The sequence below is a fragment of the Saccostrea cucullata genome, unplaced genomic scaffold (genome assembly GCF_032062105.1).
Source record: "Saccostrea cucullata isolate Sc308-1 unplaced genomic scaffold, CSIRO_AGI_Scuc_v1 ctg379, whole genome shotgun sequence".
Taxonomy (NCBI): domain Eukaryota; kingdom Metazoa; phylum Mollusca; class Bivalvia; order Ostreida; family Ostreidae; genus Saccostrea; species Saccostrea cuccullata.
The window spans coordinates 76,993-104,499 of NW_026922802.1; the positions used below are offsets into that span (position 1 = coordinate 76,993).

At 33.9% G+C, this 27,507-nt stretch overlaps 2 protein-coding genes across 4 annotated transcripts in view; both read left to right on the forward strand.

The window, feature by feature from the left end:
• The window catches only part of LOC134262504 (FMRFamide receptor-like), a 56,216-nt gene extending 29,078 nt beyond the window's left edge, over nt 1–27,138 (forward strand). For 2 of the 3 annotated variants that reach the window (XM_062744902.1, XM_062744903.1), the window contains 2 exons: nt 21,865–22,082; nt 25,100–27,138. In XM_062744902.1, coding sequence (XP_062600886.1) covers nt 25,337–26,737 — 1,401 coding nt within the window. In that variant the 5' untranslated portion in view covers nt 21,865–22,082; nt 25,100–25,336 and the 3' untranslated portion in view covers nt 26,738–27,138. The remainder of the gene's footprint in view (nt 1–21,864; nt 22,083–25,099) is intronic. The other variant, XM_062744904.1, reaches the window with a different exon arrangement.
• LOC134262505 (general transcription factor 3C polypeptide 1-like) overlaps nt 1–27,507 on the forward strand; it is a 124,241-nt gene that overhangs the window by 76,912 nt on the left and 19,822 nt on the right. The window lies entirely within an intron of this gene.

Sequence of the window (27,507 nt, forward strand, 5' to 3'; positions counted from 1 at the left end):
TGAAGATTCAAGTTTGTTCAAATCATGGCCCCCAGGGGTAGGGCGGGGCCAAAATGGCCGACCAAAGTTTTACATAGAAATATATAGGAAAATTCTTTAAAAATTTTCTTCTCAAGAATGACAGAGCCATAATTCATCAAATTTATATGGAAGCATCCTTAGGTAGTGAAGATTCAAGTTTCTTCAAATCATGACCCCCGGGGGTAGGGCGGGGCCAAAATGGCCGACCAAAGTTTTACATAAAAATATATAGGAAAATTCTTTAAAAATCTTCTTCTCAAGAATGACAGAGTCATAATTCATCAAATTTATATGGAAGCATCCTTAGGTAGTGAAGATTCAAGTTTGTTCAAATCATGACCCCCGGGGGTAGGGCGGGGCCAAAATGGCCGACCAAAGTTTTACATAGAAATATATAGGAAAATTCTTTAAAAATCTTCTTCTCAAGAATGACAAAGCCATAATTCATCAAATTTATATGGAAGTATCCTCAGGTAGTGAAGATTCAAGTTTGTTCAAATCATGACCCCGGGGGTGGGGCGGGGCCAAAATGGCCAACCAAAGTTTTACATAGAAATTAATGGGAAAATTCTTTAAAAATCTTCTTCTCAAGAATGACAAAGCCATTATTCATCATACTTATATGGAAGCATCTTCAGGTAGTGTAGATTCAAATTTGTTCAAATCATGACCCCAGGGGGTAGGGGCGGGGCCAAAATGGCCGACCAAAGTTTTACATAGAAATATATGGGAAAATTCTTCGAAGAATAGCAAATCCATGATTGATCATGGGATTACTTTTGGATTTTAACTTTTCAATAATAAACCAATTTCTACTTTTTCTAAGCTACAGTACTCAGGTGAGCGATGTGGCCCATGGGCCTCTTGTTAGCTCTACTGGTCAGAGACCAGAAGAGCTTATGCGATAGTAATGCGTCCGGCGTCCGTCCGTCTGTCTGTCTGTCCGTCTGTCTGTAAACAATTTTTAAAAACGCTACTCCTCCTACAATTTTGGTCTGATTTCAATATTACTTGGCACACAAGTAGACTATACTAAGATACATAGAAGAGTGTATCGGTTTTTGATTTCGATGAACGGTGTTGCCATGGTTACTAAAAATAGAATTTTCTGTGAAATTCCTTTAAAACGCTACTCCTTCTACAATTTTGGTCTGATTTCAATATAACTTGGCACACAAGTAGACTACACTAAGATACATAGAATAGTGCATCGGTTTTTGATTTCGATGAACGGTGTTGCCATGGTTACTAAAAATAGAATTTTCTGTGAAATTCCTTTAAAACGCTACTCCTTCTACAATTTTGGTCTGATTTCAATATAACTTGGCACACAAGTAGACTACACAAGATACATAGAATAGTGCATCGGTTTTTGATTTCGATGAACGGTGTTGCCATGGTTACTAAAAATAGAATTCTCTGTGAAATTCCTTTAAAACACTACTCCTTCTACAGTTTTGGTCTGATTACAATATAACTTGGCACACAAGTACACTACACTAAGATACATAGAATAGTGCATCGGTTTTTAATTTCGATGAACGGTGTTGCCATGGTTACTAAAAATAGAATTTTCTGTGAAATTCCTTTAAAACGCTACTCCTTCCTCAATTTTGGTCTGAATTCAATATAACTTGGCACACAAGTAGACTATACTAAGATACATAGAATAGTGTATCGGTTTTTGATTTCATTGAACGGTGTTGCCATGATTACTAAAAATAGAAATTTCTGTGAAATTCCTTTAAAATGCTACTCCTTCTACAGTTTTGGTCCGATTTCAATGTAACTTGGCACACAAGTAGACTACACTAAGATACATAGAATAGTGCATCGGTTTTTGATTTCGATGAACGGTGTTACCATAGTTACTAAAAATAGAAATTTCTGTGAAATTCCTTTAAAACGCTACTCCTTCTACAGTTTTAGTTTGATTTCAAAGTAAGTTGGCACACAAGTAGACTACACCAAGATACATAAAATAGTGCAATGGTTTTTGATAAGTACAAACCAGTAGAGCTACAGTCTCGACAGAGACTTCTGGTTTATTTAAAGTAAAATGTATTGAAATTGTTTGTATTGTAATGTTATTTTTAGATTAAATGTAATGACCAGCGGGAAATTTCTCACTCGTTAAGAAAGTTAAGAATCTGGGGTAGCATGCTTATGGGAACTCTTTGGTGTGTTAGAAAGTAGATAAGGTTATTTTAATATGTTTAAGCCATGCATTCATGGTAAGCATTTTGCAGCAGGGACGAACTTAATGAGGGATTTACCTACTTAAAAAGTAAGAGGTCATGTTTTAGATCAGACTTTAACTTGCAATGAATAATGTCTGAAACGATAAAAAAAATTAAAATCAATGATTATCTATAATTAAATCACGAATTTAATGCGGTGTTTGACGAAAAATTAAATTTAAAATTGACCCAAGTAAATATAATAAGTCCTGTTTAATTATGTCCGAATACCAGATAAATTCACAGCTCGCAAAGATTAAAAAGGTTAATACCTGCACAATGATCTTTTCCCATGTAATCCTTTTCGACCAATGGACTTTAATTTAAATATACACCTAACTATTTACTACACATGTAAACGCATATTTGCAACTTCTCACATACATGTATATCGCAACAGTTGCGGAAGATAAAAATAAATTCTTGATCTGATCTAGTTAACTCGTTCTCGGTATGGAAACATTTGAGAAAAAGCTAAGTGGTGGTATTCGCCCTCCTTCAGGCTGCACGGGGATAGACAAATATACAAAAATATTCCAAGTATTATACGTTTACCTACAAAATAGCAAGGGTTTAGCCAATGTCGAGGGCACAAACGTAACAAAAATGTTTTTAACCAGTTTTTTTTAAAGAAAACCAGCATTAGAAAAAAAAAAAAAAAAAAAATATATATATATATATATATATATATATATATATATATATATATATATATATATATATATATATATAAATTGCGCCAGTTCATACTTCCTGTATCATAAAAATAACATTATCCAAGGACAAAATAAAATTATTGAATAAAAAGAATTTTAATGTTATTTATAGTTAAAGAGATTGTGAAGAGTAGTAAAAGAGACCTTGAAGAGTTGCAATGTTTTTACAGTCTTTCTCTACTTTAAAGAACACGTGTTACTTACACAGGCAGCTCTACACTTACCGTAAAATGTAGGTGCTGCAAGATACTTAGCTACCAGAAACAGTACTTTATACAAATACACGTAACTCGATGTTTAAACTTATATGTCGAAACATGGAAGAAAAAGTGACAAACTAATAGCTCTAAAGTGAGTTGTGGTGAAAAGCCTTACAGTGAGTTGTGTTGAATGGCCTTAAATTGAGTTATGGTAAATAGCCTTAAATAAGTTTTTGTCGAAAGGCCTAATTGTGAGTTGTAGTAAATAACCTTTAAGTGAGTTGTGGTAAATAGCCTTAAAGTGAGTTATGGTAAATAGCCGTAAAGTGAGTTTTGGTAAATAGCCTTAAAGTGAGTTGTAAAAAAAAAAACCTTAAAGTGAGTTGTGGTTAACAGTCGTTGTGATAAGTGAGCTGTAGTCAATTGGGTTTCAAGAGTATAGTGTGCATATTGATTATGGTGGCTTAGAACAAGGAAACGATCTATATGGTTTGTGATGGGTGTTAGAAAGTTTTAATGACCTATTTATGACCCAGGTTATGTCCAATCTTAAATACGATTTAAAGAATTAAATGCCTCTGAAAATCAAAACAGAATCATTGATATGGCGTTCTTAGTAATATTATTGCTTGCATGTAGTACCAAGATGTAAGATATTTGTAGCAAGATAAAAATTAATTTAACGTTAAGAGGATTTTGGTGCATTTTCCATTAATTGAGGTTTGAATGTTCTGTGACTACTACTCATCATAGAAAGTTGGAACTTTGCAAGTTGTATTATTTCCATCAATTTTTTGGGGTCCTTTTGATACTGCACAAACTGGTGAGTAGTTGGACTTGCTTACTTTATTTTTAATTTGGCACTTCCCTAATATAGATTCTAGATGTATACACACATATAAAGTCTGTGGCTGTGTCTCAAATTAACAAGATGGATCAATAGAGACATGTATAATTCTTGTAGATTATTGGATCAATAGAAACAAGTTTAATTCTTACAGATAATTGGGTTGAATTTTATGGAAGTAAATTTTAATGACGTGTTGACGTACCGGTGGAATGAAAGAGTAGATAAAAGCGTCAGAGAAATTGGTCTGTTCTTAAAGAAAAGTTGTTACAGTTTGGGTTTGAGGAATAATTTTTATTTTAATCATTAATTCTGAAAAACAGAATTATAAACGACTATAATTTATTGAATTAGTTTGGAGCAGCGTAAAACTTTATTAGGGCCCCGCTTGGCGGGCGCCCTATAGTGAACAGTCCGTCCGTCTGGCTGTCCGTCCGAGATCTCTTGTCCTGAGCATATCTTCTCTCTCCTTGGCCCAATCTGGCTCATACTTCACCCGCAGAGTGCCTTTGAGTAACCGGTGTGCAGTGACCTTGAACCAATGTTTCTAGGTCAAAGGTCAAGGTCATAGCAGAATTATATGAAAAATCCTTGTCCGTAGCATATTTTCTCTCTCCTTGGCCCAATCTGGCTCATACTTCACTCACAGAGTGCCACTGGTCAATGGATGTGCAGTGACCTTGGTCGAAGTTTCTAGGTCATGTTCAGAATTAGCCTCTCTGTGTAAAATCTTTGTTTGGTGCATAATTTTTCCCCCTTATTTCCAGTAAATTTATATAACTGGGGATACAAGATAACTTTGATATATATCTGTAAATTCGCAATATCCGTGAAGTCGCACTAAATGACTTTTACTGTATTACACAAATGTTCCTTTTTCAAAATAAACCCTTTTTAACTACCTTACATTTTCATGTTTATTGTTGAAAGCGGGGCCCTTTGAGATGGCCACCATCTCAATGATATCTAGTTATTAAGGACAGACGAGACGTTCCTTAATAATAGATAAAATTTTCCAAGATCGATTTTGTCATTGAAGCATTGCTACTTAAATATGTTTACTCACAAAAAATTGAGGTACCTTACCAGGCATTTCTGCAAGATACCAGGGGTAGTTTTTCTTATATAATCCTTTTGGGAAGAAAAATAATTTTCCAATTTCAAATGTTTAAGTGTTTGGATTTTTTAAAGATGTTTAGAAACTGGTTTAGAAATCAGAATATTATTAAAATTTTAAATATTTTTCATAAATTACGAAGATATACAAAACAGATATTGAGGAACGTCTCGTCTGACCTTAAACTATTTTACACTAAACCCATGCTCGAAAGCGTTTCACTGTATCAATGAATGAAGTAGATTAGATGTGTTCTGTAATTAGCTTGGCTTAAAACGGCCAATTGAGAGAAATTTGATCGAAGCCTTCATCGATGGTGCGATAAGAAATGATAACAGTAAGGGACTGCCTGATCGAAAACGTCTACGTCTCAAGATTTGATGTGTTAACATTTGAACCCTTTGTGATTCTACGTGATACTTTTGACCCCTGTCATGTCGAGTGATGATATATTGAACTTTGACCCGTTGTTACGATCAAGTGATGGTATAGCGAACCGTAAACCCTCTGTGACAATCATATGATATTGTGGACATTGACCCCTATGTCACGACGTGACATAGGCTGCTGTTGATTTGAGTGATTATGCGATTAATTCAGAGGACGTTTACTTCTTATATTAATGACTTTGATAAAGATAAATCAATAATTAATATGTTGTTGCCAGATTTATCTGACAGATGTTTGCGCCTGCTCAGTGTGATTTATATAAGTAATGTAATGTACTAGAAAGAGATGTTGAATGTTTATTTATGAAAATTTAGTTTATTAAGTAGGATCCTGTGTCCCTTTGTAATTTAAATTGTTATTAAGATATGTATTGACATTGATTTGTGCATCAAAAAACACTGAAGGTTAAAAAAAAATGATGTCTACAAAAAATGCAGTTTATAAATTTAAGTGAAAAGGGGCGATTTCAGGAAGATTTATTCATGTTGAAGGAGAAGGAAGAAAACGTCTCCATATAAATGTTTGTCCTCAGGGGGTTCAGGTAGATAAATCTGCAAAGACGAAAGCTCTTACATTTGTAGTACTTTCTGACGGATTGGAATACATTCCTACTGAGTGTAAAGAACGCACGTATATGAAACCATTAGCGTTCAACAAATTAAAGTTGACACACACGAAATCTGAAAAAAGGAATCTGTCGCGTTAAACGAAGGCTCAAGTGAGCTTTTCTGATCACATTTTGTCTGTAGTCCGTCCGTCCGTCCGTCCGTCCGTCCGTCTGTCTGTCTGTAAACTTTTCACATTTTCGACTTTTTCTCCAGAGGGTAGTGTAGATTCAATTTTGTTCAAACCATGACCCCCTGGGGTAGGGCGGGGCCACAATGGCTGACCAAAGTTTTACATAGAAATGTATAGGAAAATTCTTTAAAAATCTTCTTCTCAAGGACCACTATGCCAGGAAAGATGAAACTTATATGGAAGCATCCTCAGGTAGTTTAGATTCAAGTTTACTCAAATCATGACCCCCGGGGGTAGGGCGGGACTACAATGGCCGATCAAATTTTTACACAGGAATGTATAGGAAAAATCTTTAAAAATCTTCTTCTCAAGGACCATTGGGACAGGAAAGATGAAGCTCATGTTGAATCATCTTCAGGTAGTGTACATTCAAGTTTGTTCAAATCATGACCCCCGGGGTAAGGGCGGGGCCACAATGGCTGACCAAAGTTTTACATAGAAATATATAGGAATTTTTTTAAAAAATCTTTTTAAAAATTGCAAAGCCATAATTGATCATATTTATGTGGAAGCATCCTCAGGTAGTGTAGTTTCACACATCAAATTTTTACATAGAACTATATAGGATTTTTTTTAAACTTCTCAAAAATTGCAAAGTCATAATTGATCATATTTATATGGAAGTATCCTCAGGTAGTGTAGATTCAAGTTTGTTCAAATCATGACCCCCGGGGGTAGGGCGGGGCAAAAATGTACAACCAAAGTTTTACATAGAAATATATAGGAAAATTCTTTAAAAATCTTCTTCTCAAGAAAAGTAAAGCCATAATTCATCATATTTATATGGAAGCATCCTCAGGTAGTGTAGATTCAAGTTTTTTCAAATCATGACCCCCAGGGGGTAGGGCGGGGCCAAAATGGCCAACCAAAGTTTTACACAGATATATAGGAAAATTCTTTAAAAATCTTCTCAAGAATAGAAAGCCATGATTGGTCATGGGATTACTTTAAGATTTAAACTTTTTAATAATAAACCAATTTCTACTTTTACTTAGTCACAGTGCTCAGGTGAGCGATGTGGCCCATGGGCCTCTTGTAATCCTCATGTTGGTTCAGATCTCTTGTCCTTTTTTTAGCTCACCTGAGCCGAAGGCTCAAGTGAGCTTTTCTGATCACATTTTGTCCGGCGTCCGTCTGTCTGTCTGTCTGTCTGTAAACTTTTCACATTTTCGACTTCTTCTCAAGAACCGCTGGGCCAATTTGAACCAAACCTGCCATAAAGTATCCTTGGGTAAAGGGGATTCGAGTTTGTTCAAATGAAGGGCTACACTCTCATTCAAGGGGAGACAATTGGGAATTAATGAAAATTTGGTGGCATGTTTTAAAAATCTTCTTCTCAAGAACCACTGTGCCAGGAAAAATGAAACTTATGGGGAAACATCCTCAGGTAGTGTAGATTCAAGTTTGTTAAAATCATGACCCCCGGGGATAGGGCGGGGCCAAAATGGCCGAACAAAGTTTTACATAGAAATGTATAGGAAAATTCTTTAAAAATCTTCTCCTCAAGAGTAACAAAGCCATAATTGATCATATTTATGTGGAAGCATCCTCAGATAGTGTAGTTTCAAGTTTGTTCAAATCATAACCCCCAGGGGTAGGGCGGGGACAAAATGGCCGACCAAAGTTTTACATAGAAATATATAGGAAAACTCTTTAAAAATCTTCTCCTCAAGAGTAACAAAGCCATAATTGATCATATTTATATGGAAGCATCCTCAGGTAGTGTAGATTCAAGTTTGTTCAAATCATGACCCCCAGGGGTAGGGCGGGGCCAAAATGGCCGACCAAAGTTTTACATAGAAATGTATAGGAAAATTCTTTAAAAATCTTCTTCTCAAGAATAGCAAAGCCATAATTGATCATATTTATATGGAAGCATCCTCAGGTAGTGTAGATTCAAGTTTGTTCAATTCATGACCCCCAGGGGTAGGGCGGGACCAAAATGGCCGACCAAAGTTTTACAATAGGAAAATTCTTTAAAAATCTTCTTCAAGAATAGCAAAGCCATGATTGGTCTTGGGACTACTTTTGGATTTAAGCTTTTCAAGTATAAACCAATTCTGCTTTTTCCTAGCCACAGTGCTCAGGTGAGCGATGTGGCCCATGGGCCTCTTGTAAGACTTTTTAACTAAGTAAACCGTCGGGTCAATTTAAATTTAAAGTATTCCTTCATTGGTTGGAATATATTTTGGTGGCTATTGACAGTGTTAAATTTTGATAGTTTACAATTATGGAATTATTGTAAATGCTCAACTCTACAGAGTTAATATGGTCTAATTTATGCATAATGCAAACCCAAAAGGCCAGCAGCGCCAATATAAAGTTTCTACTCTGAGATTAATATGTATCGTGCTGATGTATCTCACAAACATTTGCCCGCTTATATATTTCTGGTGGTTAATATCGCTGGGCGTGAAAGAAATATTGGTCGACAACCGGTGCTGACAAAAGCTTATGTTGACTTAAGTTGGCGATAGTTTTAAGAACATGAGCTTAATCAAAATTGAATGACAGAGATTAACTCAGTTACTAGTATGGCACCTTGTTACTAAATGGACCTGTATATACCCTTGTCTTTTTCTTGTTTACTCTGAGCTCTTTCGACAGTTTAGTAAAGAAAATAGGCTGAGTCTTCTGTATAAATGATTGCTTTTTGTTTGTTTTTTGTTTTGTTGTCTAAGGTACTGAATTCTCGTGAATTTTTCACTCGTAAGGAGATGTCACCACTTGCCCGTGGATGTCTTCAATTTTATACCTATGTTTAATATTTTGATATTTTACTAGAAAATGCAATTAATTGTAATCTAACAATAAATTTTCATGATAAACGTGATGACTTTAACTATTCTATGGTCAACGTCCCTTACTTCTGCAGCAAAATACCTTTATCACCTGTACACTTAGTTTATATTGTCAGTTGATTCGATACGGCAGAGGATGCTCTACTAATTAACGATTTCTTAAAGGAAGTAAGTTATTGACATACAAGTTGTTGTAACAAGAATATCACCAGTCTCGTTTTACGTCATTATTTGGTAAGTTCTATGTCGAATGCTGACTTACATTTTTACTAATTGTAATTATTAAACACTAAATTGTTGACGAATTTTTTCGTTATTTTCCGACCATGAAAAGAGCACACGACGGGTGTGACCGGTCGGCAGGGGATGCCCTATCCTCCATGGCACCTGATCCTATCTCATGTTTAAGAGGTTTGTGTTTGTTCTGCTCCCAAAAAAAAATTGCTAATGGACCTTTCAGGTTTAATACTGTTCACTCTATATTCGGTACTCGGGACCATTGAGCAGTTAGGAATCTTTTACTTGCCGTAGAATAATTCGCCCCCTAGAATTAGAATATTTCATTCATTAGCAAATAATCTCGCTTTTAAATCTGCATTTTATTTGTATATTCATTGGCAGATCCGAATTTCTCTCTAATACATATACTTTTATATACAATGACGTCGGAAGCAAATTGAAAGTGGGAGGGCTAATTGAAAGGGGGGGGGGGGGCTAAATCAACAAAAAAGGTAAACCCAAAATAAAATCTGTGTATATTACAGAGCTGTGCTACACGTGTACCATCAGATCTATTTTCTAATGATAGATTTCTTCCACAAAAATCCAGAACAGATGTCAGGTCCCAGCCCTTATAAGTGGGTTAAATGCATCAAAATAGTCCGATTTTTTTAAATGACAAAACTAGAGGCTAATTGTATGGAGCTAAACTTTTACAATTTTGCTATGAAGTACTATCAGTCAAAGAAGGCAGATCATTGTAGAAAATGCGAACAAACCTACATGAATATTTACGCGCTTAAGATTTTTCTTAAATTGAATTTCGGTTAGAAACGCACGCATTTGGTCCACGTATTGCAGTCCTTTTTTTAAAGGACAGCAACTTGCATTGTAAAACATAAAAAGAACGACTTGTGATTTCAAATGAAAAAAGGAATAATATGAGGGTCATTCAATATATAGTGCAATCTGTCATCTGAAAATAAGAAAAGTACGATAAATATATATATTTCACTAGTTTTAATCCTTCAAGGCATTCACTGTTACCCTTTACGGTAGATTCCTTATTTTTCGCGAGTACTTTTTATCGCGAACTGGGTCTTTCACGTCAAATCACGAGAATTATAATTCGCGACTGAAGGGTTGATCAACAGAATTTACATAGATTTCAGCACCAAAAAAATAAAAGCGAGTAATATTTTTTCGCGAGTAACGCTTCTCGCGAATTCACGCGGAAATTAATAATTAGGAATCTACAGTACACAAGTCTTGGGTCTTTGTACCCATGAACACTAAACCACAGCATACTCAACTTTAGGGATGCCCAAAAGACTCTGATGAATATCATTTTTCCGTGATATATCTAATATTGTGCAATCTTTCTTCGATTGTTTTTATGCGCTCTGGGACTAGATCTCATACTGGCTGCCTTCTAGCGAATATGGGTGACTGAAAAGCTCTAATTTTCCTTTCTTCAAAATCTTATTTATGTTTTGTCATCCATAAAGCAAGTTTATCAAATATTTTTTGATAGACCGTTGATACATTAAGCACATGTTTTCTCTAAGGCATTTGTACGAAAAAAAGCACCTATCTGGTAGAAATAATTTATTATTATATTTTTATGTCACCTGAGTAAACTCAGGCGACCTATTGCTATCCATGTTTGTCCGGCGTCGTGTGTTAACATTTGAACATATTTTCAAATTCATATTTTCTTTGCAACCGCTCAACCACTTTCAACCAAATTTTGCATAAAACATCTATGGGTGAAGGGAAACAAAAATTTCATTGTCCCTGCCCCTTGGGTCTGAGGGGTGTGGCCAAAACTACTGAAATTAATGTAATCTTTAAATATCTCCTTTACTCCTAGACATCAAGCAGTCAAACTGTTGGCATGATTGTAATCAGCATGGAGTCCTCTATCAAAATTTTGAAATTCATGGCCAGGGGGTCAAGGGTTCTAGTGCAAGGGCGGGGCTAAATAGATTATTTAGTGAAAATGCATTATTTCTTTAAAATTCGTCTTCTGTAGTCTTGGGAATTAAATAATCTCACCAAGTACATAGATTTGTTGAATAAGACTGTCTCCTTCCAAAATTGTGAATTTCATGGCCCCAGGGGCAGTGGTTCTTAGGTGCTAGGGCGATCCTATATAGATTATATAGTTAAAGTGCATTATTTCTTTGAAAATCTTCTCTGCTCTTTGGTATTAAACAAACCAAGTACATATTTATATTGAGCAAGAATGTCTCTTCCAAAATTGTGAATTTCATGGCCTCTGGATCTGCGGTTCTGGGGTTAGGACGGGGTTCTATTGATTAGTGAAAATACATTAATTCTTAAATCTGTCTGCTCCTGGGTATTAAATAAACTAACCAAGTACATAGTTTATGTTGAATAAGGCTGCCTTTTCCAAAATTATGAAACTCATAGCCCCAGAGTCAGGGTTCTGGTATTAGGGGGGACTCTATTGATTATATAGTGAAAATAAATTGATTCCTTGTTAATCTTCTCATCTAGTTGCTCCTAGGTATTTAACCAATGAACTATGTACATAGTTATGATGAGGAAGTTACCTCTTCCAGATTTTTGAATTTCAGGGCTCCTGGGTGGTCAGGGGTTCTTGCTTAAGGGTTGAGCTCTAATGATTTCATTATTATATAGTAAAAATGCATGATTTCTTTGAAAATCTTTTTCTTTGTCCCTGGGTATGCCGATGATCTTGGTACATATTTATGATGAAGAAAGCTGCCTCTTCCAAGATGGTCAATTTCAAGTCTCCTGGGTCAGGGGTACTTGGCGGGGGGGGGGGGGGGGGGGTATTAATCAACCATTTATGATTAAATAAAATTTTACAAAGAACTTTATTCGGTAATAACCAATATTTGCCCCCCAAATCAAACTTTGATGGAGATATATTTAAGTTCTTAAATAGGGGAGTATATGCTGACTTCAAAGCACTGAATATTTTCATAAGTAATGACGCCATATGTACGTAATGACGTCACAAACATGACGTAAATTTCAGTTTTTTTTATGAATTTTACAGAAAAATGTACATATTTCGTCGATATTTTGAGTAAAAGTCACCGAGCGCATGTGTGTTCAGGATCAATATTTTGATATAATGTGTAGAATGATAATATCAATGAAATATGTCAATATTGTTCCTGAACAAACTTGCGCTCTATAAATTTTAAAGTTAAAATTGTTGAAATTTTGTCCATTTTGTCCTCTTTCTGAAAAAGGATATAAAATCGGACTAGTTTGTGACGTCATAGAAACAAAAATAGAGAAAAAAAAACTGCTTTGACACTATAACATTTTCTGTTAATTTATATTTCTTATACAATTTATTGAATTCAGCACATTTCAGGAAGTTTTCAAAATTTGACTTTTGTTGGGGGCAAATATATGCAATATACCGCATATAGTTCTTTTTGAAATATGTGGCTCCAGAATCAGTGGTTCCTGTTGGGTGGGTGCACAACTGGTAATAAAGTTGAAATGCATTTTCTCTTTGTTACTCTGATCTACCTCTGGATATTATGTTACCAAAGTAAGCATGCTAAGTGTATAGTTATGAAAAGAAATGATGCCTATTTCAAAACTGAATTTGAATTTCATGGCCTCTGGTTTAATACACAATCCAAATTCAATTGTTAGAAAGTTGCTTTATGATACTCAGGTGACCTTTAAGGCCCATTGGCCTCTTGTTTTCCTTTGTCAGAATTCTATAAAATGCTGTGATGATGAAATATTGTATGTCAGTGTCTTTGAGTGCAAATCTAGTATATGTTCAGATATCGTCTCACATAGTATCGATATATTTTTATGTCTCTATACATTTCAATAGTTATATATTTGAACTCTCCATCTTTTGAATTATTGAATCAATCTGAAAACTCGACAGCGTTTAAGATTTTTTTCCACAGGGTACAGTTTTCACATACACTATAATTTTCATCTTCTTGGTAGAAGAGATCATTTATAAAGTTTTCAGCTCAGTTTAGTAAACATTCTTGCTTTGAAAGTGAATTTCTTTGCGATAACAATAGTTAAAAAAATTTAAAAATCATGGAATTTTCCGTGATAAGGAGCGCTTTCATATATAGAACTTTTCAACTGTAAAAAAAAATTGAATAAAACACTTCTCCTTTTATTATATACTGTGTATTGCTTTACTTATTGAATGACCCTTGTGTATTCTGCTGACAATAATTAAATCCTTGTCTTTTAGGGGAAAATAGAAAATAATGATTAGACCATTCATACATTCTATTGATACTAAGGATCGCTTCTAATATTGAAGTCATATTATTATTATTAGTTAGGTTTTTTCAAGAAAAAATAGACTGGTAATTCTATTTTCAATATCTATACCAGCACATTTAATCGAGATCAAAATTGAATTTGAATACATGTATCATAAAGTTCGGTTAAGTGCCTTATTGTGTGGTCATGAAACATGGAGATAACGAACAGCAATCAAGCTCAAAAGGCCATTAGAACAATACAAATCAGGAGCAGGTGCCCTATAATCAGAAAACAAATACCGGTAATCAAATCAACACTAAACATGACATTTAAGAAGAATTTTACATATGAATTATGTGTCAAATTATTTTACTAGAAAGATGTCAGTGTCTGAAAGTTCAATTCTAGATTACAATAAGGATGTCACGATAAATGTACTTAAATACAGTCAGAGACAGATTTACCAGAAAAATTAAAGGTCGTACATGAAACGCAAAAAAACCATTAGGAATCGTGCCAGTCTGTCTCTCAACAAGTGTATTATAAAGCAATGATCAACGGTTTTTATCAAAATGATGCAACTAAAAAATCTACAAATCTCTTGCTCTTGTCGTAAAATACATTTTAGAAAAAAAAAATTATATATAATTTAACTGTAACGTTTGAAATCTGATTCGTCGTGCCATAACAAAATTATTAACAGAGTCTGGAATTTTAATATTGAAGGGCATCTGCTTTTCCCTGTGAGGCTTTGACAGAGAGAGAATTTGCTTGGATGATAAATGTTGTGTAAAAGAGACCTTATCGTGCAACACTATGAGAAGAAAATTACTTGATAAATGAGGGACATGACAAGGTTAGATATTTTAAAGTCATGCTGATCTTAAAGCTTTGCTGGTGAGTGAAGTAATTCTACTTTCTCGGGTTATAATCGCTTCACGTCTTTGGGTTTTAAACAGGACTTTGATCAAGGGTTAATTGGGTCTCTACAGTAAATGATTTTCATCACAGCAGTATACTAACATGAGTCGCCTCACTAGACAGGGAAGAACATATAGTTGAAGTAATCAAAAAGGATTGCTTTGATATGTAATTTTTTTCTGCGCAAGGTTTGGTTGTAAATTCTGAATTTTTCTGTAACTTGATACATAATCGACTTATTTCGTGTATGGATACTAGTATTTAATCCCGTCAAAGATTTTTAGCTCACCTGAGCCGAAGGCAGGTGGTGTAGATTCAAGTTTGTACAAATCATGACCCCCGGGGGTAGGGTGGGGTCACAATAGACAAACAAGGGTTTACATAAGAATTTATAGGGAGAAAATCTTCTCAAGAACATCAAAGCCATGGATGGTCATATTTATATGGAAGCATCCACAGGTAGTTTAGATTCAAGTTTGTTCGAAATCATGACTCCCTGGGTAGGGTGGAGCCACAAAGGATGATCAAAGTTTAATATAGGAGTACATGTATATAGGAACAAACTTCTCAAGAACAGCAAAGCCATAGTTTGTCATTTTATTCGAAAGCACCCTCAGAGAGTGTAGACTCAAGTTTGTTCTAATTGTACCCCCTCCCCGTTACCCCTTCTGCCTTTTTAAGCTTTTCAATACTTTTAAACTAATTTTTACATTTTTCCTAGTCACAGTACTCAGGTGAGCGATGTGACCACTGGGCCTCTTGTTTGGATACAAACCTTTGTAAAAAAAATTAAAGCATAAGTAGAACTTTGTGCATTATATTAACATCATTTTTATTACATGTACACAACGGTAGCATTATAAGAAAATCAATTTTTATTACTTAAATATGTAGATCATAAAGGACACCTTAGCGGATAGCTATTGACTCTTGATTAGCGAGACAAAATTTTCAGAATTATGGTTATTGTTCTATATAATCTTAAGGAATACACTTAATTTTCGCGAGCACCCTTTACGCGAAAATAAAGTTTTCGCGAATAAAAAGTGATTTACAGTACTAACATTAGTGAAGGAGAAACTTCAAGAGTACTGTGCAACAATACATTCAAGAAGTGGTGTTAATCAGATAAGGATATTTAAAAATTCCAAGGAACTTTTGGACAATCTGTAGTCACAAGATTTTACTCTTAAACACTTACGACTTTTCAACTTTATACACAACCATTCTCCACGATAAATTAAAGTCAAGGTATTTTAATATCATTGACAGCTGCTTTTTCAATAAAAATGGAACTCGTAGATTTACTTACCTTGTCATTGGTCATTTGCAAAATTATTTTGTTAAAAACATTCTGATTGTACACACAAGTACTCTGAAGTTGACATAAAAAAGATGCTTGAGTTTTTGATTGACAATATTTATGTGGTTTTTGGAGACCAGGACTTCCAACAATCTATTGGAATTCCCATGGGTATCAATTGCGCCCTGTTATTAGCAGACCTATTTTTGTATTCATATGAAGCAAAATTTGTCCAAAATCATAAACGCGAAAAGAAGAAAAGAAATTGCTGTTGGCCATCAACTTGACATTTAGATATATCAAAGACATAGGGTATTGTCAATTAACAATTGTAATTTCCATTCTTATTTTTATACGATATATCCCGGTGAGCTTGAGATAAAAGACACCACAGAGTCTGACATATCTGTTTCATATTAGGATATTTAACTTGAAAAAGACGCTAATGGTAATCTAACAACCAAATTCTATGATATATTCTATGATATTCTTATGCAGCAATATACCTTCATCAACTGATTACGGAGTTTATATATCTCATTTGATTCGATACGCAAGAGCTTGCTTTACGTATGAACAATTTCGAAAACGAGGTAAATTATTGACAAACAAGTTGATGAATCAAGAATATCAGCAGCCTCGTTTAAAGTCATAATTTCGTAAGTTCTATGCTCGATATAATGACCTTGTCAGCAAATACGATTTATCATTGAGTCAAATACTGACTGACAATTTTCATACTCATTGTTATTAGTCCATTATTAAAACACTGAATTGACGACGGATTTTTCCGTTATTTCCTGATCATGACAAGGAGCACACGGTGGGTGTGACCGGTCGGCAGGGGATGCTCACTCCTCCATGGCATCTGATCCCACCTCTGATATTTTGGAGGTCTGCTCCTGTTTTGTATTGTTTTATGGACTTTTTATCTTGAATACTTTTCGTTGTCGTATTACATGCACTATGAGTTTTAATTTTACCTTTTTAATAAACCTTCTACAGACTGACATTTTGAAAAAAAATTATGAATAATGGTTTCAAAATTCAAGTATTTGGACACCTTGCTCCTTTTTGTCTAACCTGTGAAGAAAAAAAATGTCATTTTGATGTGAATAAACTTGAGTCGAAGTAAAACTTTACTTTTATTCCATCATCTCCTTAGAGATGTGCGTTTCCTTTCTTTTTTATATCCTCTATTAAAACCAGATTTATTTCATAAATTATGCATGCCTTGTTCACGTCCTATATCAAAGATTCATTCATGATGTGCGTTTGCCTTTCTCTTTCTGTCTGTAAACAATTTTTATATTCTCTCTGATTTTAATATAACTTGGCACACAGATTTATACATAAATTAAATTATGCGGTGTTGCCATGGTGCCAAAAACAGAATTTTTTGAAATTCCTTTAAAAGGTCCTATATCATTGGCACAAGATTCTAAGATACATAAAATAGTGCATTGGATTTTGATTTTGATAACGGTGTTGCCATGGTTATTACTAAAAAAAATTTTCTGTGAAATAAATTTCAATATTAGGCACACAAGTAGACTACACAAGGTATATCTGTTTTTTTTCGATATACAGTGTTACCATTGCTACTAAAAATAGAAATGTCTGTGAAATTCCTTTAACATGATAACTTGGATGGCAAGCATCCTTTACAAACCAGTAGAGCTACAGTCTCGACAGTGACTTCTGGTTTCTTATAAACATTGCTATTTTATTTACATCATGGATTTGCTATTTTATTTACATCAAGGATTTGTTATCTTGCATACGGTTCGTTATCTCCTTATGTTTCATTGCAACTTTCCAAAGAAATGAAATGTTTGCTGAGGTCATTGATGACATAGTAAAAATTTTAATGATTAAAATACACACTAGTATTTTTTTGATACGCAAGAGCATGCTTTATGTACAATGAATTTCAAAAAGAGAGGCACCAACAGTCTCGTTGAATGTCTATAATTTTGCATATTCTTTGGTAAATAAGATGACCTTGTCAGCAAATTCGATGTTACAGTAGGTCAAATAGTAACCAACATCATTCATTCTTTTTGTTTGACCATTTTCTACACACTGTAGTGTTAAACTGTATTTCCTTATATGGGGATCTCTCTCGATTTCGATCTCTCTCACTCACGATTTTAAATTTTTTGGATTGTTTATGCATATTGACTACAAGAAAATTGGTTCAGAACTACTGTAAAATCACATATTTTCGAGGGGTAAAATTTTCGTGGTTTGAGGAAAAAATGTTGGTTTGTTGGGATTTGATTTCGTGCGTGAAGATCTGTTTAGTATTTATATACGTAAACTTTTACATTCCATGCTGGTCAAGAATTCGTGGGTCTCTTCACACCTCGAAAACAACGAAAATTAATCCCACATGAAAAATAGTGGTTTCACTGTACATGTTTTACATTTTTGAAAAATTTTAAACTTTCTTTGTGAAAAGTTTTCTACACAGTGATATTAAATTAGTAGTTATAAATACTTTCCCTCTTAATGATGTATCTTAGATATGGGAGGGAACACCTGAATATTAAAATCCTTTATCCGATCAAAGTTGATGGCTCTCTCGGAGTTTTTAAAGCTTTAATTGCAATTATAAAATATTTATATCCAATTTTAGAACTTGCATGAAAGAAAGGATTATAAATGTCAGTGACGTTTTCTATTGAATTTCACCCTTGTTTGCTTGCCACATGAACGCATAAGATGGCAATTAGGATCTTGGATCGGTCCACGGCCAAATGCCTGCGATCGTTGAACGCAGTGTTGCCATTTGCTTGTGCAGTAAAATTTATAATCAAGTCTTAAACTCTTAATTTAATTTCTTTAGATACGAGTGCAAGAGGCATCGTTAAAGTAAAAAAATGTAATAACAGAAAAAAAATGAAGTAAGTTGTGTATATAACATTTTGTGTTATTTTGGGGTGTCGAAGTTAAAGTAGAATGATTTTATTTTAGTTGTAACGTCATTTGATTGGATAAAAGATTTATTTTATAGTTCGTATAAGTTCCCTAAGACTTAATGAGTGACGTCAAAATTGTGTTACTCTCCTTGACAATACTTTTAAAATTCTCAAGCCATTTTTGGAGGGGAAAATTATGTTATTGTCAAGACTGAAATTAAATTATAAGGAATGAAGCTTATTTTAACCTATGTTACACGATATAACATAATTTATGTCAGTTAACGCTTTTTAATAAACCGTTTTGCGGTTTGTAAAGCGTGAACTGCCCCAAGTTATGTTATATCGTATAACATAGGTTAAATTAGCTTAAATTCCTTAAATGTGATAACGTACAAATGTAATAGCATACCACATTTTAACAATTTTGCTCAAAAATGAAATGCAATGACGCAAAATACAAAAACGCATCTTTCTGTGTTGTAAAATTTTTCTCTTCTCTACCTTTGGCGATGCATTCCAACAGAATGTATTTATTCAAGATGTAATACATGTAATTCATTTTACTAATGTGTTTTAAACTATAGTTATAACTTCAATACCATTAAATATATGGAGATAACGAACAGTATTCACGCTCAAAAGTCCATTGATTAATACAAAAACGGAGAAAAGCAAGCACGAACCTACAAAACATTAGAGTTGGGATCAGGTACCATGAAGGAGTGAGCAATGTCAACATTTTTGAAATTGCGGGAAATATAATTTAGCAAGTCCAACGCAAAAACGTAATAACTTTATCTTTACAAAATATGAAATAGTGTAAAAGAGAAACTCCAGGCATTTTGTGCTACAGTTGATTATAGAAGTGGTGTAAATCAGATGTGGATCATCAAAAACTATAAAGACCTTTTAGAAACTTTATCACAGCATTACTCAAAAGTCTATAACATCAAAACGTTTGACTTCTACATTTTATACAACAATTTCTCACGATGAATTAAAATCTAGCCGTTTTGATATCATAAACAACTGCTTCTTAAATAAAAATGAACATTTTCAAAATGTGATTTATCATTTTACTTCGTTGAAAACTACTCTGGTAGGACCCACAGGTACTCTGAAGTTGTGTTAAAAGTTCCTCGTTGGAGTCCCTCATTGACAACATTTATGTAGTCTTCGGAAACTGTTGGAATTGCGATGGGCACTAATTGTGTTTGTTAGCTAATCCTCTTTATTAGCTGACCTACTTTAATGTTCCAGTGAAGCTGAATTTATTTACATACCTCTACACGAGAAAAGGAAAACACTAGCCGTGGCCTTCAATTCGACATTCAGATATATCAATGATGGTTTATCAATAAACATCAGCTACTTTCATTCGAATGTCAGCTCGATATATGTATATCAGTGAACTTGAAATAAAAGACTCCACATAGTATGATACATCTGTTTCATATTTAGATGTTTTACTTACTATAGAAGACAAAGGCTAATAGACAGCTAAATTTTATAATGAAACATATGAAGAAAACGAACAGTATTCAAGATCAAAAGTCCATAAAACAATACAAAGTAGGAGCAGAGCAAACACGGACCTCCAAAGCATCAGAGGTGGGATCAGGTGCCATGGAGGAGTGAGCATCCCCTGGCGACCGGCCACACCCGACAAACAAGATGACTTCAGCGTTTCCATCGTCAACTTTGAAGTTTCCTTATTTATGTAGAAATATTTCACTTTTACCTCTTAGTTTCGTTTATGTCTCCCAGCTTATCTGCTACTTAAGAGCTTACTATGAGTATGATCATTTTTTTTAAGCGAAACAGATAACTTATCATGTTGGGTCGTATTTTCGCTGACTTGTTTAACACCAATGCTAAGCCTTTGTTTTTTTTTTTTAAACGAAATTGACTACGGATAGTTCAATACGTGGGGCTTATGGTGGGTGTGATCTGTCAACAGGGGATGTTTACTCCTCCTAGGCACCTGATCCCACCTCTGGAACTTCCGTGCACATAAAAATATTTATTATGTGCATTACTGACATTTGTATTTTTTATTTGAATTTTTTTCAGTTTCCCTTTGGCTTAAGCTCAAATGAGTTTTACATGGGCAATTTTTTTTATTATTTCTTACAATTCCTGTTTTTGTTGTCAGAGTTTAACACAGAACCAAAATCCTTAACCCTCCAATTTTGAATGCTGGTCCAAATTACCTGCTCTGAAGGCATGTCAAAAAAAAGAATATAAGCAGTTTATGAAAGTAACATAACATTTCACACCTGTGATAAGCCCGCTATTGTTGAATAAGGTTCGCAATCTGATTTCTTCCAAAAATGGGAGAGTCCTTCACACCTCGCTTTTAGAGCAGTACTAAGACTCTAAGAAGATTACGTTGGTGTGCACGATAAAATGAATTTATATTTTATCAGTTCTCTCGATTTGATATTTAAAAGTGGTTCAAAATTACAATCGATTTTTAATTTGTCCTTAGAATAAAATATAAACCAGATTAACTACCTAATTGCACTTTTTGCCCAAAGTAAGGGATTCATAACAGTAAATGCCAAATGCCAACTATTTTACTTATTAACCTGTTATTTTGTTTTCAGATAATCAAATAAATTTACTTTTTCCCTTACCAATATTTCTTGTGGTGCCTCCTATAACTAGTGTTATCTATGTCTCAGAATAAAATAAATTCCTGAAATTTGGTTGTATTATAATGCCATATGCGATATCAGTAATATAATGAAATAGTCACAGTTTTAAAGTTTTTTGTTTTGCAGTGTTTGTTTGTTTTTTTTTTTTTTTTTTGTTTTTTTTTTTTGTTTTTTTTTTTTTGTTTGTTTGTTTGTTTTTTGGTTTGGGTTGGGTTTTTTTTATGTTGTTGTTAAAAACTTTTTCTTGGTTTTGCAAAAACTTCATTGCTTGTTTATCTATGTATTGTATTAAGTTGAATTATTGGGTATCAGGTAATATTTCCACTTATTCTTTATTTAGAGTTTTTATTCCATAAGAGTATTGAAGGATTCATTTATTTTTAGAAACAGTTAGAGACTTTAACCTAGCCGCCCCAATTGCTGAAAACAGAGATTTGTTGAAAAGAATAGAGCCCAAATTACAAAAGCTGAGTTGGTCGAGGATTAGCCAACTAACACCGCACACCTGGTGGGCTAGTGGCAGGACTGAACGATAGAGGGATAGAAGAAGGTGCATTAAAATGAAATTCAAAGTCACTATATAGTGGATGTTACTCAATAAGGTAAAGTTGTCTTTATAAATATCTTGATATCTCATAACAGAAAAATAGCAATTTTTGTTCAGGATTTTTTAAGGTTGTTCTTTTTTTTTCACATTGAATCTTCTGCAATGCTTTATTAAATATGTTATTTTGGTAACTTTTGAAAATTTTTGAATGGTAAAAAAAAAAGATGCTATATCAAATAGGACAAAGTTACATATGAATGTATTTTTAAAAATCAATCTCACAGACTTAGCTATATTTTTTCATGATTTTTTTTCTTCATGCTTATTTCTCTCATCGCTGTACTTATTCTTTGGTACTTATTCTTTTTTTTACCCAAGATCTGATATTTCTTTGGAAATAAGATTGCTTTACTTCGGAAACACGTTCTTTATTTGTAATAATGAAAGCCGTCGTTCCTCCTCGTCTCTTTAGAAAATTGCACATCACTTAAGACCCTATATTCTGTGTTTATCATTGCGATCCAAATTCCAACCATTAGGTCCATTTCATCACTGATTTCTGGCCGAAAATATATCTTGATTTAGTTATCTGTAATAGACTTGACCGGTAGTTTGTATAGCCAAGTTTTCCTTCCTCGTATTGTTTGTGTCGCCGTAACGAGTTGAGATAATTTGTTCTTCAGCTGCGTCCCTGCTGATTGGGCTATTCTTAGAGAGGTTTTTAAGTGACCTAATTTGTCTCTGATTTACCAAATATATCATCTTTTTTGTTAAAATTTATCTGGTTTTTAGTTCGTTGAAAGTGCGTCACTTTTATATACACTGAGAGGGAAAATGATTTGCCATGTACGTCAGTTTGAAATTTTTTGAATTGAAAATTTTGTAATACATTTTGTTACTAAATTTTGTTTTGAGATGATTAGGCGGGGGAAAAGTGGGGAAATAAGAATCTTCAAGCCCTAAAACCCTGTATTTTAGGATGTTCATTATACTCTCAATTGTTTCATTACAGAACTCGTTATGTAGATTACATTATATAATTGACAAATACGGTGTCACAGGTATTGTCCTCTACAAAAATTTGAATTTTACAATTAAAATTTGTATATGACAATTAATTGTCATATACAAATTTTAATTGAAAAATTCAAATTTTTGTAGAGGACAGTATTGTTTTAGAGATTTATTTAAAAATTATTTATGTGTGAGTAAATAACTATTGACAAATTGTAACAAATGATACTCACGCTTTTTAATGTCATTTAAAGCTTCTACAAAGAGTTTTCTTAATTCCAACAGACTCAAATCACTAGCGAACAAAATTAATTACTGAATGAAAAATCTTGATGAGCTTACAGTGTACGGTGTAAAGTGAAAATTAATTAGATTTTATTCATTATACATCAATATATCGGAATTCTTTTTTAACTTGCAAACTAGTTAGATAAATATATCTTATTTCGTTGGCGTGTTTTTTTAATCTCACAGATTATTTTTAAAAAGTATCGTGCATGTCTGAAACGATTTTAATTTGGTTCCTTCCTTCTTAGGGAGATCTTTATCGTATTATTTCAAATCGACAACTGATTTTTTTCAAGAGAAAATACCAATACAATCTTCAGTATAGATTTTATCACATCGCCTTGCCTTAACGACGATCCTACATATTTTAGGATAACTCTAATCAAAGAGGAGAGATTTGTATCCGATGTTCAGTGCACCCACAGATAACAGATTACGTTCATGTTGTATTTATTGAATTTTCCGTATTTTAATCGTAATATGTTATGTACAATTTGATCTATTTATGATATGAAGTTGTATGCTTGCAGTAATTCACCCAATTTAACCCTTTTTTGATAAAAACAAAATTAAAAAAAACGTCAATTGGCAAAGGGTAAGCAAATAAGTGTGAATTTCGTACTCCCTTGGGTTTAATAGGCGGGGCAAAAAACCATCAAAATTAGTGGAAGTTTAAAAAAAAACTTTTCTTTTTGACATAAATAATTTTTTTTTATTAAAATAGTGAATTTCTTGGTCCCAGGGTCGGGGGTTCTGGAGCTAGAATGGGGCTGTATTGATAATATAAAAAGGATGCCTGATTTTATCTTCTTTTTACCCCTTGTTTATAGGTATAAAAAGCAAATGCATGCGTGATTTCATTAAGTTTGAGTGCCTCTTTAAAGATATGGAGTTCAAGGGTTCTGGTGTCAGGTCGAAACTCTATCGATTATTTCGTAAAAACAAAAAGTGCATATATCGTTACTTCACTGCTACATGAACTGTGTATTAAGCATATGTGCTAAGAGTATGGTTATGATAAGCAGGGATGACTTGCATTTTTTTCTTTGAAAATCTCTTTCTCTGTCCCTTGGTACATGTTTATGGAAGAAAAACTAATAATAGGGTTCTGAAGAACAAGGACACGTCTTCCAAGATATTGAATTTCATGGCTCCCTGGTCCAGGGTTTCTGGAGTTTAAGGTCAAGATTTAGTAAATGTCTTTAGACTAAGTTTTTGGTGCCAGATTCATTATGAAATCATAATCACTTTCATGCTCCTTTTCCCCTTACTTTACGGCATAAATAGAATTATGTAGAAGTTTTTTTTATGGAATTCAATTTGAAATCACATGAAAATTAGTCCCGATACCTATATTAAATTTGACATTATTTTAAAGATGAGGTCAAGAATATACAGATTTCCGTTTTCTGAAAGACTAGGCAATCTGGATACATAACATTTTCTTCGTCTGATATGGAAGAAAAATCTCATAATTATGACTGGTTTTCTTACTAAAAATTTTTCTTGAAAATGACAGGTAAAGATATGATTTTTCATAGTGTTTACCTACAAATTATGCCCCGAAACACCCTATTATTATTATTTTATGGCATCCTGGTGACCGTTTAGGTCATGGTATACCCGTTTCATAAAAGAGAAAGTATAGATTTTTTTTGTCACCAAAAAAATCAATATTAATGTTTTTAAATAAATAATAACAACATATCAAACTTAAAATTGAGATTTGAAAGGTCATGTAGATTATCTTTTTTGCATTTTCTATTACAGATATGATTTTTATAAGAAGAGAAAAGGGATATTCAGAATGCAGATTCCATTACACATTTTATGAAATATGTGATTATTTGAAGTGTTCATAAATATAAACACAGAAAAAAGCTTATAGAGCCAGATCATCGAATGTGGAGAGAATAACATAATCTTTTCTTTTTCTGACTTTCATCACCAGCTTTTAAAAATGGAAAACAAAGGACAACTCGGTAGGCTGAAGTGGTGACCTAAATAATGGATGATCTCAATTTTCTGGACCCTTACCTGGGTCTCCAGCTGCTGGACCTGAATGGGTCTTTTGTGAACTTCAGTTTATCAAGCTTGAACCTCTCAGTTAGGGATGTTATAAACGATGACTCGATGTACGAGAGGAATCTTCTAATGTATTATTTAATGGGGATTTGTGGAATGGCCGTTTGCTCGTTCGGTATTATCGGGAACATTTTATCAATTATCGTGCTATCCAGGGGATGTATGAAGAGTTCTACCTACTCCTATTTAACTGCTTTATCCATAAGTGATCTACTATTTCTAATTCTTACCATGTTTATTTTATCACGTGACTCTGAGAAACCACATCAGGAAATAACCTGGGGTAAACCATTCTACATCAAGCTCTTTCCATACATTCACCCTGCCGCCATTACATTTCAAGTGACGTCAATATGGCTTACGTGTGCTTTCACTCTTGATAGATACGTCATGATCTGCCACCCCTTTAAGGCAGAGCGTTGGTGCAAAATTTCCACTGCCAGAAAGACTATTGTGGGTGTATTCTTGGCAGGATTAGTATTCAATATTATTCGTTTTTTCGAATACGAAACTTCTGAAATAGTTGTCGAAACAAACAGTACGGAGCCACGACAGCTCGTAATTAAACTAACAGACTTGGGAAATAGTGAGGAGTTTCGAGAAATTGTGCACTCGTGGTTGTATCTTACTTGTGTGGCGGGTATTCCGTTTCTGTCTCTTTTAGTTTTAAATGTCTTCCTCATCCATGCTGTTCACGAGTCGAGGAAGAAAGGGAAGCTTATTAACGCCAAAGAGAGGCGGCGGAATGACACGACGATCATGTTAATCGGTGTAGTGGTCATCTTTCTTATTTGTCAGGGGCCTGCTCTTATTTCCCGTATGATATGGGCCTTTGACTATCAGAAGGCATTCGTGTCAGCGCCCTGGTATACCTTCAATGAAGTCTCAAATTTTCTTGTGATTCTAAATTCAGCTATAAACATCGTCCCATATTATTTCTTCGGTAAGCGTTTTCGGAATCAATTCTGGAAGATTTTCTGTAAGTGTTTTTTCACGAAGGAAGAAATGACAAGATTATCAAGGAAATTAAGTGCTACCATGCACGAACGCCAGCACAGTTTAGTGAATCAGCACGAGATTAACGAGGAAAATCAACTACACGTGTTTATGAATTCTAAAGCTTTCAAGAAATTTTCCCAAAAATACAGGTCGGTTCCGAGGGATGACGAACCGTATGATACTCAGGACAATTTAGCTGGACAGGAAACGAAAAATAAATGTGAACAAAATGGACACCCCGTTTTACGGGTTAACTTTGAACCCAATGGGAACTGTAAAGCTCAAGTGGAAACCTGCGACACGTGCCAATCAAACGCCTTATGATCCTTATTGTTTCATTCGTTTTACTTAGAAAGTTTATGATTCGTTATTCTTTGAAATAATATGAGGATATTATTTATTTTTAAATACCATTTTGAGATTCGCATTAATATATGTTACATGTATTTTGTTTACTTTTTAGATTCATACCAAATGAACGCCATTTGTTCTCTTGCTCATCAGAGAAATGATCATTTAATTGTACCTTTGGATCCAGTTTCATTCTACGAATAAACTGTTGTTATTTTAATGGAAGTAAAATGATTATTTACATTTAAATGTTTTTTTTTCTTTACCGTAATTTAAGAATGACATATGTGTTTATGGAGTCATGATTTCTTATTTTAATATCGAGATATCTGAAATTTTGAAATCTTGCAGAGCATTATGGGTAGATTGTTTTATAAGGGAAAATAAAGAAGAAACGGTTCTAAATGCTCAACAAAGTTGTTATGTCTTCTTACAAAAATAAAGATAACCGATTTTCCTAGGTCACCTGAGTCGTCCAGTGGTCGTAAACTTTTGATCATTTTCAGCTTCTCATAAACTTTCGAACCAATTTCTTTACATTTTGTTGTCAACATTTATGGGCAAAGGAAGATATATATTTATAGTGAATTTCGTGGTGTCTGCGTCCCTAAGGTCGGATGATCGGACAAAACCATCAAATTTATGCAATTGTCAAAAATTGCTACTCTTTGACACCAAGCTTGCAAACTTAGGTTTGATTATGATATACATTGTACAACAAGAGGCCCACGGGCCTTATAGGT